The sequence below is a fragment of the Mustela nivalis genome (assembly GCF_964662115.1).
Source record: "Mustela nivalis genome assembly, chromosome: 12".
Taxonomy (NCBI): domain Eukaryota; kingdom Metazoa; phylum Chordata; class Mammalia; order Carnivora; family Mustelidae; genus Mustela; species Mustela nivalis.
In genome coordinates this window covers 41,664,363-41,678,195 of record NC_139031.1, presented here as the reverse complement: position 1 = coordinate 41,678,195, position 13,833 = coordinate 41,664,363, and the positions used below count along the sequence as shown (strand labels likewise).

Here is a 13,833-nt window from a genome sequence, read left to right as displayed (position 1 = left end):
CTCCCCTTAGTGGTGCTTGAAGTTGATCTCCCCACACCATGTTGCCAAATCTAAGGTGAGGGAAATGTGAAGCTGGCAGAATTTTCCCCCAGCCACCCCCTCGCCTCCCTTTCCTTTGCCCCTTTCTCTCTTACCACATCCTTTCTCCAGAGTGCTCCTGAGGACCCTTTCTTCCCACACATGTTCTTATGGTTCCACCGGTCAAAAGAATAGATGATTAAAATTTAGAATAAAGTCAGCTCATGGGGGCTTTCTCATTTCTCAAAGAGAAACACAAGGATAGATGTTTCAAGGAGTAGTCCCTAAATAATAAAATGATGACATTTGAGACACTGCATCCCTGAGGAAATTTCTTGATTACACCACTTATTGTGCTGCCCCGTATGTCAGTTAGGAAGGCTGGATGCTGACAGAAGGTCCAGATCCTAGAGTCTGAGCTACCCTGGTCTTGCCAGCAGCCACGGGAAACCTCCTACTTCTTGTCCCTTATCTCCAGCCCACCCAACTAAGGAACCTCAGATTCAATTCCAACTAAATGGTAAGGTGAACCTATGTTACATATTATGTGCTTCCATTCATCTTTTCTCACACTCTTTTATGTTCTGGAGAGAAGGTGGCTGAACATCTCGATGGTCAGTTGACTTAGGCAAAGCCACACTGCTGGTAAGGACTACAACAAGAGCTCACCCTGAACTCAGCACTTGCTCTTTCTCCATATCTTATCATTTTAGAATATTACATTGATCCCATATCTTGAAGGGCTTTCTAAAAAAAACCCTCTAGATTCTGAGATATGCTTTGTTTTGACCAGTTTTTCCAAAAGAACATTTCTTGAAGTTTCCCACCTGCAGCAGTTATGGAATCTTAACTTCTAAGCTCATCATTCAAAGCCGGGAAGACTCTAGAACATTCCTGCTACCATTCTGATCTTCATGAGGAGTCACGGGGTCTCAATACCTTGGCTTCTTCTCTTTTCATAGGACCCCTTGAGTCATAAGGAAGCTCTTTTTATACCATATATTCTAGTTGAATGATTCTCAAACATGGTTCCATACACTGATTGCAGGAGAATCACCTGTGGAATTGTTTTTTTTTTTTTTAAAGATTTATTTTATTTTATTTATTTGTCATAGAGAGAGAGGCGAGAGCAAGCACAGGCAGACAGAGTGGCAGGCAGAGGCAGAGGGAGAAGCAGGCTCCCTGCCAAGCAAGGAGCCCGATGTGGGACTCGATCCCAGGACGCTGGGATCATGACCTGAGCCGAAGGCAGCTGCTTAACCAACTGAGCCACCCAGGCGTCCCGAATTGTTCTTAAAAATACAGATTTCCAGGCCCCCTTTTAAAGTTCTAACTCAGTAGGCCTGAGTGTTTTTAAAGCACAGCCATGTCTGGGAGCTCTTGGACTGGCTGAAAAGCCTAATCACTTGTTAGAGACTGGAAGTTTGGCTCTAGCATTACTGTGACTCCCTGGGGCCCAATGTGCTGCTTGAGAGCTGGGAACGAATAATTCCTGCCTTTATACACCCTCTGAGGCAATGTGTGGGAGCAGATTATGTCATGGGTATTAACACACGTGGTGGAAATGCTTTACAAATAGGAGCTTATTTCTGTTCTTCTGCGCGACAGGCATTGCCAGGAGAGCATCTCAAGCATGTATCAATTCAATATTTAATATCTACCCAGTTTTTATCCAAGCAAGTAAAGAGGCGGTGACTCCTTCCTCCAAAGGGGCTGAAAACAGTCTCCTTGAGATCTCCTAGCTGATCTGCTTGTCAATACCTAGTCGTTTGCCCGCTTCCAACTCTCAAACGTCATGACTCACTCTTTTAGCTTTAATCCCAATTTTACGCAGAGGGAAAAGCTTCCTTTGCCTTCAGGGAGATGTCCTCTGAGCTCCTTTGTCTGTAGGTCTTGTCCATAAGCCTCCAGGATCATCATTCCTCTCTCAATGCTTAGGCTACTCTACTTCTTAAACTTGATCATGCATGACAAGAGCCTACAGAGTTTCTCATAAGTACAGCTTCGAAGGTGCTGGACCCCGAGGGCTGAGGTGATGCATTTAACAGGTGCTCCGGGGAATTCTGTGCAGATGATCCAAGGAGCACACAATAGGCAATACTATGCTACCTCTTCTGGGTTCCCATTGAGTCAGTATGCATTCATTTTGACACCATGGTGGGATTTGTGGCATTTAGACAGGATTGGCCAGAAGATGGCCTTTTTTTTTTCTTTTCTTTTGAAAAAAAGTTGAGCTAAGCTCTATAGAGCCTTGCTACTCAACTCGTGCTTTCCAGACCAACAGCCTCTTTCTATCTGGAAGATTGTCACCTATTTGTCACCTATGCAGAACCTCAGCCACCCCTCCCCCGAAGATTTTCTGAGCCAGATCTGCATTTTAATAAGACCCCAGGTGAGCTTGTGCTCATAAAGGTGTCTGGAGCACAGCCGTACTGCCAGGACATGGGTTTGGAATGAATCTGACTTGGGTTTTGTTCTGTCAGCCATCTCTTGTCAGTTCTGTGAACTGGCTTAGTGGCTTCACTTCCCTGACTGTCTTCTTCCTAACAAGAGAGACGGATATAACAGAGACCATAAACATGGTTTGAGTTAATCCCCATTACAATCTTGATGGTATTATTGTCTCAGAGAAATCCTGACAGAAAATAGTGCCTCATAAATACTTGTTTCTTAGCCCTTTCTACCTTTCATTAAGTAATAGTGTTTAAAATTTATATGGGGTATATGGAAATTGGTGATGAAACTAAATTACTGTTTAAAACTGCAGGTGGGCAATTTAGATAGATTTCTACGAGGAAGCGTTTGAGTGACCTGAAGGACTATGAGAGAAGAGCAGGCCACAGAGACTTTTTGTGTGACTAAAAGATGGGAAAAATGAGAATATGCAAGAAAGGATACAGGGGTGGGCACCAAAAAGGACTGCATTTTCCTGCCCCACCAGGATTAGGCAACGTGGAATTGGAGACTGAGAGAGGAGGCCAGGCAGCCATCCGTGAAAGCTGGCTATGATTTTCTGGCAGGTGGCTGAGAAGTGGCAGTTACGCTGTGAGTGAATCATGAGCACATTTTCCACCGAAAGCCAAGTCGCAGCATGGACAGAGTCAGGATAAAGCCTGACGAGGGGGTGAAATTCATAATTTTATGGTAATAGTGTTTGCTTATAATTTAGACATTTCCAGGAGTGTCAGAAAGGGGAATTGGTATACAGTGATAGTCAATAAGGCTAATTACTCAATTCATGAAAAATTGCACTGATAAAGCTGCTTCCATTCTGTTATCTCTCTGACTTATTAGCAGGGCCTGGTAGAGGGAGCGCGTCCATCTCTCACTCCTACTGCCTGCTGTCATTTCTCACTCTGCTGCTCAGAGAGCATGGCCCTCCTTTAGAGGGTCCAGGTGCTCCACCCCAGGTCCCCATTAGGGGACTCCCCCTCCCTGCAGTCTCCTGCCGCTCCTGCTATTCAGATCTAGGCCAGGTGGTCTGTGTTCTTGGCTGAAAAATATGCCTCATTCTTTTAATTAGATCCCTCTAGAAAACATCTAAGGACCTGCATCTTTGGCTGCCATCAGAAACTGATCACAAGCTCTCTGATTATAGAGAATGGTTTTATAAGCCATTCAGAAATGAATCCAACTGAACAGTGGCCATTTCTACGGGGCGGTTCTAGAATTTAAGATGACATTGTTATCAGAGAAAAGACTTGTATTAAACTCTTGGGGGAGGATTAGCTTTGATACTTCACATTGTATCTTTATAATAGGACGGGTTTTTCACTATCTGGAGGGCAGAACATGAATCATCCAAAGCTGCCATCGTGGTCACCAGCACCACCATCATCATCATCGCCTTAACATCGTGACAGTGACTTTTTATTGAGCATCAGGCACTCTGCCAGGAATTTTTACATACAAAATTGAAAGTTTAACCTTAAGCATTTACTTCCTGATAAGCCCTTCAGGGTAAATACTTGTAAAACTGTACTATGGGTATAACTAAATAATTTAATCTGCCCTTAGAGAAGTGAATATAAATCTACTGAATCTTGGAGGATGTCTGCCAAACCTAATGATTTTGGCTCAAGGCTAAAATGGCTAAGCCATTCTTTTTGACCAGGATCAGATAATAATGCAAATTATATATGCAGGCCATTTATATTTTATCATGATAAAAAGAGGAGGGAAAGGAAAGAATGTTTACGTTCTTGACAACAGAAAAGAATATATACTTATTCTTAACCACAACTAAAATTAGGGTATAGTCATTAAGATAGAAGTTAAAAGGAACCAGGGCCAGAGGAAGCTCTGTTTCTCACTGCCAAGAATTATTGTTAATCTGTCACAACTGTTTCCACCAACCCTGAACATCACCCTGTTTGTTAAAGAGCAAGCTCAGTAAAGACATGAGTAACTTGGGTCAGTAAAGCTTCACCAAGTCAGAGGCTGGGGAAAGATCAGTACAGACCTATAGTAGGTTACTGAATTGTTTTCCGACAGATTGCTTCTCAGTTGATAAGGAAGTGGACAGTGGCCAAGCATATCAGAGTTATGCTTAAAGACTTTTTGCTCCTTAAATTAAATATTAGCTTAAGACCCGCCAGACTGCCATTTGCTCATGAAGGGACTGGCGTAAGAGGGAGAAGGGGGGCGTCCAGTAAACTGCTTGGTTTATGGTTTTGAAGGCAGAGAGAAAATGTTCTTTAATGGGTGGAATAATTATACTTGATCTACAGAAAGAAGTCAAACAAGTTAGTGAAGGGAGGGCTCAATGGAACACCAACATTCTGGGGACAGAAAGTCTTCACTAAGCATGTGTTAAAATTTGAACTTCTTGATCACTAATGTTATCTGCAAACCAAATAAGGTTTGTTCCCTATAAGGGACCCAGTCCCCTAAAAGGGACTGGGATCCACAAAGCTCCTAAGATTATAGATTATGAAGTTGAGAAAATGGATCTCCTAGATATCAGATGGGATCTGGTTTCTAAGATTTTATTTACCAGATTCATGGATAGCTCCCTTAATCTGCCTTTATTCTCAATTTTCAGTAAACCCAGGTCTTCCCAGAAGTATATGTGAGTGTTTTGAAATTTAGTATTATTCTGGAGTAACTTTACCAAATCCCTTTCTAAATTCTGTTTCATCTGTCACATCACCAAGCTGGCCTGTTTTTATCTGACATACAATAATTTTTAAACCAATAACTAAAGGAATGATAATAAAATATTACCAATAGAAATGGAATATTCCTCATTTCAATCCAATTTTTAATCCTCAGTACTAACCCTGGTTCAATTATGCATACACATAAACATGGGAGCAGCTATGCCAAGATTGCAATGAGGGGAAGATTATCACCTATGGTCAATTCAAGATGCTAACCCTTGAAAAAACTAGCACAACTTCAAGCCACATTTCCTCTATCTGTCAAAAGTGTTACCATTCAGCAGAACCAAATTATGAATGACCATCTCTTCTTTCTGCAGGGACTGCACATAGAGGTTTTATAAAGCTGTCCATCAAGGACATCTTCAGTACTGTAAGATATATGGAATATTGATTTGACATCAAAGGTAACTTTTTCTGATGGCGAAGTTGCATCAGAATATTGAAACAAAGCACTTCTACCTTCTTAGAGAACTGAACTAGCATCAGAAGGAAAACACCCAGTTATCATGAGCTGAGGAGCTTAACTCACATTTCCTTGATGCTTGCATTTCTTTAAATTTGCGTTTCCTTTAATCTTTAATGTGAGGCTTGGCCAGTCTACCCTAATTCCAAAAGTGTTTCTCTTTATGGTTCAGGATTAAAAAAAAAATAAAGAGTTGCTTATGTCATAAAATTTAAGGAAACAAGTTTTTTGGAGCTCAAGTGTTATAGTAACATATAATGTTAAACTCCATTTTGAAAAAGTTAGCACATGAGAACTTTTCTTTGGAATTCCATCTAGATCAGTTTCAAGAGAAGCATGATAATCTCTGGAAAATCCATGCTCTCAGAAATCAACCAGACATAAAAGAAGATAATAATTGTGCATGTTGAGACATTGAGTTTGAAGTAAAATTATAGCTGCTTAATGGATAATCTGATTTGCAACTCTCTAACCCAATCTATTCAAACCCAAGTTTGTCTTTCTATTGCTAACTCAGGTCTCATACCACATTTTCAGGGCATTTCTTGAGGTACTGTTTCTGACTGTGCTCTTAGCTTCCAGGATCGTATTGTTTCTCTGACTTCTTTTATACTGGATTAAATCTGGATTCTTCTTTCCCTCCCTACCCTATAAGCTTGCTCTGCCATATAGATAGTGTGTGCCTGACTAGTTCATTTTGCTTTTCTCTGAGAGGTGGCCTCTCTCAGCTCTATACACTACAGCCTGTGGTCAGGTGTACCAGAACTCTACAGATGTAGCCAGCCTAGCCCAGCCAGACTCCAGTGCATCCAGGTGGGGGGGTCTAGGAATTGACTTTGTGTACATCAAGTTCTGTGTGCTGTGTTGGGGTAGAGGGCAGTAGTTCCACTTGACTAAACAATGCAAAAGGGACCTTGATGAAATCTATTGGGGGACATCTGTCTGTTATTGGAGGACTGAGCATCATGCTAGAACCCTGACTACAGGGTTCAGTCAGAAAAACAACATTGAGAACATATCTGCATTGGAAATAGCGTTACTTGGTCAGAAACCAACAAGCACATTAACATGGTTGGTGTGGAGAGTTTATGTGATGGGATTGGGTTGGAGGCGAGGGGGCGACTAGGAAAATAGTAGCAGATAGTGAGTGATCTCTTAAGCTACACAGGGGGAGGAAGCATTTGACTTGACCTTGTACATGTTGGGAATACTATATATTAGGGTAACAAGATCAGAATCTAACGTATTTCCTGGTCAAATTTGTGGAGTATATAAAGACACTTCTGGACATCTCAGTGATTAAAGTGACTTTACAGGAATAGAAATGTCACAATTCAAAGCAGCTATGAAGTTAGTACTCTCCAGCTCCTCTCCTACCAATAATGGCAAAAACTCTACATTTGATTTTCACAATACAATTGCTCTACTAATCATTATTTGAATTTTGCCAGTACGTGCCCTGTTGGACACACTTGCTTCCCTTGGGAGTACTTGGGGTCTTCTGTGCACTTGACTACTGTTTCTACCCGGGCTCTCCTTTTCATGCTTCTTCTCACTGTAGCTTCTCTAAACAGCATTTAAAGCTATGACCTTTAAAATAAGCACTTACAAGTCTTGCTGTGATTTACATTCTGAGCATGAGCCAGCTGTTTTTACCTAGGCATGCTGTGGGTATGAAAAATTGCTAGAACAATTTAGGTTAGAACTTTCTATTTCCAGTTGGTGGCAAAAGACGATGGGTGAATTACACTTTTTATCTCTCAGTGTTTTTCCATTTTTTACAATTCATACTGTGTCAGGAAAAAAAAAATCAGAATTCACTCCTGCTGCATTTTGATGCACTTCCTGAAAGATTACTAGCCAGAGCAGTCATACTCTCAGAGAGATGATGTGGTCCCAAGTATTCTCATAACTTAGAGTTTGGATTTATTTTTCCTTTGCTCTCTTCCAAGCTATTACTTTATTGGCAGTAAAAAAAAAAAAAAACCCAAACAACAACAAGCAACAATAGAAAACCCAGACCCATTGAGCTATCAAATATTACTTTGGGACCTGTGTCATTTTCACATTCATAAAAGCCTAGCTAAAAACCATCAGCAGCATTATCAAAGTAGTATTTATAAATGACTAGAGATGATTGAAAGTCTTAACTAAGGAATTCCTGGACTCAACTAGGGTAATGAATTATGATTTAATTTTTATTTTGAAACTGATTATCCTAAACTAACTTCCAGGTCATATCAGAGATTTCAAAGAAAATGGGATACGTTTTACATAAGGTTAGGCCCCTGGGTACAGTCAGATAATTCTGTATAATTGCTGGTTACATCTCCTGAAACACATGGTCCTTGTACCTGAAAGAAACTATTTGCCTTTAGTAGAGTCTCTGATTATTGTTATTCTTAGTATTGTTAGTGTAATGAGGGATCTAAGGGTATGTGGGTATGCGTGTGTGTGTGTGCGCGCACGCTATACAGAACCCTGACATGACATGTCAGGTGAAGTTGGGCTTCCTATGATTATATTCATAAATGGGATCCTTGAGTCTTTGGGTAGAGAAGACGACTGTGTATGTCCAATCTGACAGTAGGGCTTGCAGATAAGAACAGTGGCAAAAGACACAGCCTCCCATATCATGTGTCCTTAGTTAAGCAGGGAAATTGCCCTAAGCTCAGAGAGGTTTCCCCCTCTTATACCAAAGATCTTCTACTACCATTGTTCCAGGAGCAATGGTAGAAGATCTTTGGTATAAGAGGTGATGGTACCACATACATTATTCTTTTTTTCGTGTTCAATTTTTTAAAAAGATTTTGTTAGTTTATTTGAGAGAAAGAAGAGAGAGAGTGCCAGCACCCTGGGATCATGACCTGAGCCGAAGGCAGACATTAAACCAACTGAGTCACCCAGGCGCCCCTGCTCATATCAAATTTGGTTCCAATTTAGTTGTAAGAATCTGGAAAGGTGACTCAGTTTAAGAGTCACAAAAGAGTGAAGAGCTAAGATAGAATAGTGTTTGTTTGGCATTCTCCAGTAAACTGTAACAGTAGAGGTTGGCACAGCCTTCTCAGATCTCCACTAGAGTGGTATAGACAGAAACAGGAAGGACAAAAAGGACTTTGAGGCACTGTTCTAAAGAACACATTTACAACAGCTGTGTTTTCAGTTTTGAAGGGGAAAAAAACACTTTACTGATATTACAAAGTAAAAACCTTGTGAAAATAGAAAGAAGAAAAGGGAAATCTGCACATAGATGAGGGCAACACTAAGCAGTAAAGGAGAATGAGACAAAGTTACATCAAATCCAGTACTTAAGACATCCAGCCTCATTAGCCGGGGAGGCCCTGTGGAGACAGCCAGCCTGCGGTCCTGATTAAGAAGCCTGGGTGGAAAGCCCTCCCCTCAGGTGAGACTTCCAACTGACCATCCCCACAAGGGCTATATTTATGGGGCAAATGATGGCATCTGAAGTTAAACATCTGTTCACCGATGTGTGGTTTGGAGTGAACTGCATTCCTATGTTATCATGTCTTCACATGATAAGCATGTGGAGCCTGGGTCATATGTGTTTGCCTCTCATCCTGGATTCCACTCTGGGGAGCCAGCCCAGCCTGGAGCCAAAGAGATTGCAAGGCAAATTTTATAGCTCTTGGTGTCCAGACCAGAAGGGTCAGTTCTGACCAGGAGGAAAGTTAATGTCAACTGACCATGTTCCTGTGGTCACTCATGCAACATGAGTGTCACACACAACATTCCTTAACCTACTTGCTTACATGCGGTTCACGGTGATCAGTTATGCAGGACACATCTCAGAAACTTCCATCCAGACAATGGAGGCACCAACCAAACTCTTAGTTCTAGTTCTAGTTTCCTGAATCTCTAAAAGTCTAAAAATCTAAAAAATCCATTATCCTTTCTCACTATGTCCTATTCTTACCACATTAACTCCTTAATTCCCTTTCTTTATTCCTTTTCATCAGTGAGATATCCTTTAATTCTCCCAACCCCCAAATGTGGAATCATTTTTCATTCTTCCCCTAAAACTCTCCATACCCATAAAACAATATAGCCTTAAATTATTCTGAACATCCTTTTTTAAATATTTCAAGTTTTTACTTAAATTAAATTATTAAATTAAATTAATATTAGTTTCAGGTGTAGAATTCAGTGATTCATCACTTATATTTAACACCCAGGGCTCATCACAACAAACACACTCCTTAATCTCCCATCACCCATCTAGCTCATCCCCCTGCCCATCTCCCCTCCATTAGCCATCTGTGTGTTATCTACAGTTAACAGGCTGTTTTTTGGTCTGCCTCTCTTTTTTCCCACTATGTTCAGTTGTTTTGTTTCTTAAATTTCATATATGAGTGAACTCATATGTTATTTGTCTTTCTCTGACTAATTTATTTCACTTAGCATAGCATACTCTAGCTCCATCCATGTTGTTGCAAATGGCAAGGTTTCATTCTTTTTATGGCTGAGTAATATTTCATTGTATGTATATACTACATCTTCTTTATTCATTCATCAGTGGATGGACATTTGGGTTCTTTCCATAGTTTGGCTATTGTTACAATGCTGCAATAAACATCGGGGTGCAGGTGCCCCTTCAGATCAACATTTTGTATCCTTTGGGTGAATACCTAGTAGTGTACTTCCTAGGTCTTGGGGCAGCTCTATTTTTAACTCTTTGAGGAACCTCCATACTGTTTTCCAGAGTGGTTGTACCAGTTCACATTCTTACCAACAGTATAAGAGGGTTCCGCTTTCTCTACATCCTCGCCAACATCTGTTGTTTCCTGTTTTGTTAATTTTAGTCATCCTGACAGGTGTGAAGTGATGTCTCATTGTAGGGTTGGTTTGCATTTCCTTGATGATGCGTGCTGTTGAGCATATTTTCACGTGTCTGTTGGCCATCTGGATGTCTTCTTTGGAAAAGTGTCTTTTCATGTCTTCTGCCTATTTCTTAACTGGATTATTTATTTTTGGGATGTTGAGCTCAGTAAGTTCTTTATAGATTTTTGGATAGTAGCCCTTTATCAGGTATGTCATTTGCAAGTGTCTTCTTCCATTCTGTAGGCTGCCTTTTAGTTTTGTTGATTATTTCCTTCACTGTGCAGAAGCTTTTTATCTTGATGAAGTCCCATTAGTTCATGCTTTTGTTTCCTTTGCCTCCTAAGACAGGTCTAATAAGAAGTTGCTGCAGCTAAGGTTGAAGAGGTTTCTGCCTGTGTTCTCCTCTAGGATTTTGATGGTTTCCTGTTTTACAATTATTCTTAAAATGGGTCAATGTCTTGTTTTTTAATTGCTGCTGAACAATGATAATTCATCCCTATGTCACTTCCTCTGTTCTATATGTCATTGATGCTTCCATTTAGCCCTCAGCAGTTCAGAAATTTAGTATGCTTCCCCAGCACCTGAGCAGTCAAGCCCAGTCTCATGTCCCCATCAGGGCTGCTTGGTCTGTACTTCCCAAATAGTGAAGTCCTCACCTTTCTTAGGAAGTACCTTCCACTCTGGCCAAAGTCTATGCAGATCCCATGCACTACTGCATCAACACAATTGGTTAGCCAATCCCTGCAACTGGCAAATCTTTGTCCTCTTCCTAGTGTTAGCCTGGTTATTTTCTACCATCATATAACGCTATTTTAATTCTCTCCATGTCGCTGAAGTGATCCTTTGTAACTTTTGCTGCTACCAATCTTGAATAGCTCTGAGCTACACATTTTTTTGGCTCATAGTGGGCATTTAATAAGCATTTGAATTAAATTACATTTTGCCATATTAATCTCGATCTCCTTCATGTGTGAAAGTATTGTCCTTTAAACTGTAGTAGAAGGTCTTTGAATTTAATAAATACTTGCCAAATTGAATTGACTGGCTCATAGGTTGGCTCATAATTTTAATATTTAAATACGTGCTCAGGCATAGTCTATCAAAAGTGGCCATTTAAACAGAAAGGAAATTTAAGCAAATATTTCTCTTCCACAGTTTATGTGAGAAGAGGAGAATTGATGTGATTCCTCTTTTTCCCTCTAGGGCACATGCTATTCTCTTAGGAGTCAGGATGCATTCTGTCTTATCTTTCAACAGTATTATTGAGCACATGCTCTGAAGCACACCACTGTGTGGGAAGACAGTTGAAAGAATGGTCTCTATTTTCTGGACTTCCGCATTCTCATTAATAACAGACTAATAGAACGATGCGAGACTTGCTCCAAAGTGGATGTTTTTGGCAGTATGCTAGAGGAATGCACAGGAAGGAATTATCAAGAGTAGATAACAATCAGAGAGAGGCTTGCAGGGAAGACAGACAATAGAGGTGAGCCTTGAATACAAGGGGAGTAATGAGGGTTGATGTAAGACAGTTATTTTCCCTGTGTCTCAGGATCCCCTTCTATAAAATGAGGGGCTTGTGTAAGAATATTTTCTGGGGCTACTTTTAGGAATCCAAGTTAAGGAAGTGAGGAAATTGGGGTCATAGTGGAGGAGGGACAGTGACACAGCAAAATAAGTGACTGAGCAAGACAGAGCAGTGAAGTGGTAAGGGTTAGGAAAAATCTTTGGGTAGTGTTAGTCCTGAAGACATAGATAGCTGGCACCAGGGATTCAGGATATTCCAGGCAAATAGAAGTAGTAGGTGGGGCTAAGGGTACAAAAATAATGATTCAAAGGGGCACATGCACCCCGATGCTTATAGCAGCAATGTCTATAATAGCCAAACTATGGAAAGAGCCCAGATGTCCTTTGAGAGATGAATGGATAAAGAAAAGGTATATACACACACCCACATATATACACAATGGAATGTTAGTTCTCAAAAAGAATGAAATTCTGCCATGCCATTTGCAACAACATGGCTGGAACTAGAGTATATAATGCTAAGCAAAATGAGTCAGTCTGCAAAAGTCAGATACCATATGATCTCACTCATATGTGGAATTGAAGAAATAAAACAGATGAACATAGGGAAAGACAAGGAAAAATAAGATGAAAATAGGGAGGCAAACCATAAGAGACTCTTAACTCTAGGAAACAAACCAAGGGTTGCCAGAGGAGAGGTGGGCATAGTGATGGGGTAACTGTGTAATGGACATTAAGGAGGGCACTTGATGTGATGAGCACTGAGTATTATATGAACTGATGAATCACTAAATTCTACCCATGAAATTAATAATATACTATATGTTAACTAAATTGAATTTAAATAAAAATTTTAAAATGTAGATAAGGCTGTATGACTTCTCTTGGTTAGGTATACCTCATGACACCAAAATCCTGAGGGTCCTGAATCTTTGAGTTATAGATAAATGTGTATGCTAAGGGGGAAAAAGAAAATTCTCCTGGTTAGATTGTAAAACTCATTTTGAAGAAAAGAGTAAAGTGAAATCACGCTAGTTACATTTCAAATGCTCAGCAGCCACATGTGACCAGTGGTTACCATATTGGATTGTGCAAATGTAGAACATTGCCATTATTGCAGAGAATTCTATTGGACAATCTATGCTCTAGATTTCACAGTGAATTCATTCAAAGTTGCAGAGTGAGGTCAGAAAAGAAGAAAAACTTTCCCTCCACAAGCTATCTTTGGTTTTATGATACTTCATTCCCAGAACACCTCAGAAAATGCCACCAAATTATTTTGAAGTTAATTCATTCCAGTTCAAGTCAGTTTAAGCTAAAAAAGTCACACTACATTTTTTTTTTTCCTGTGAAGAGCAAAACTTTCCTTGTTCACATCTTCTCAGAAGAACTCTTTGAGCAGGTCTGAAAATAGAACCTGTTTAGAGCACACGGTCTTATTTGTTCTACCACTTACATCATTAGCACAGTTTGGAGATGGTAACATGCACGTGGCCACTTGGTGTTGTTCAGATGTTGTTTCATTGTCCAGAACCCCTTTTTCATCTCTCCCTTTGTGTCTTCTGCCTTTTCTGTCTAGACTTTCTGGTGCCTTCCAAGGAACAGCATCCAAGGTCAGTCATTGACTAAACAGTGAGTATACCGGTCCACAGGAAACACAGGCATGAGAATGTCAAGTTGGCATGGGGGAAACTTCCCACATGGACCTGGTTCATTATAACAAAAAATAGTAATGATTTTTAGGACCAAACTTCCTCTCCTCGTCACGTGACAATTTGGGAAAAGAGTTTCAAAACAGAATTAAATACTGGTTCTTCATGT

At 40.3% G+C, this 13,833-nt stretch overlaps 1 protein-coding gene across 1 annotated transcript in view; it reads left to right on the top strand.

The window, feature by feature from the left end:
- The window catches only part of LOC309844980 (uncharacterized protein), a gene marked incomplete at its 5' end in the record, with an annotated part of 76,498 nt that overhangs the window by 40,658 nt on the left and 22,007 nt on the right, over positions 1-13,833 (top strand). Inside the window, one exon of the mRNA XM_082692418.1 lies at positions 13,592-13,644. Coding sequence (XP_082548544.1) covers positions 13,592-13,644 — 53 coding nt within the window. The remainder of the gene's footprint in view (positions 1-13,591; positions 13,645-13,833) is intronic.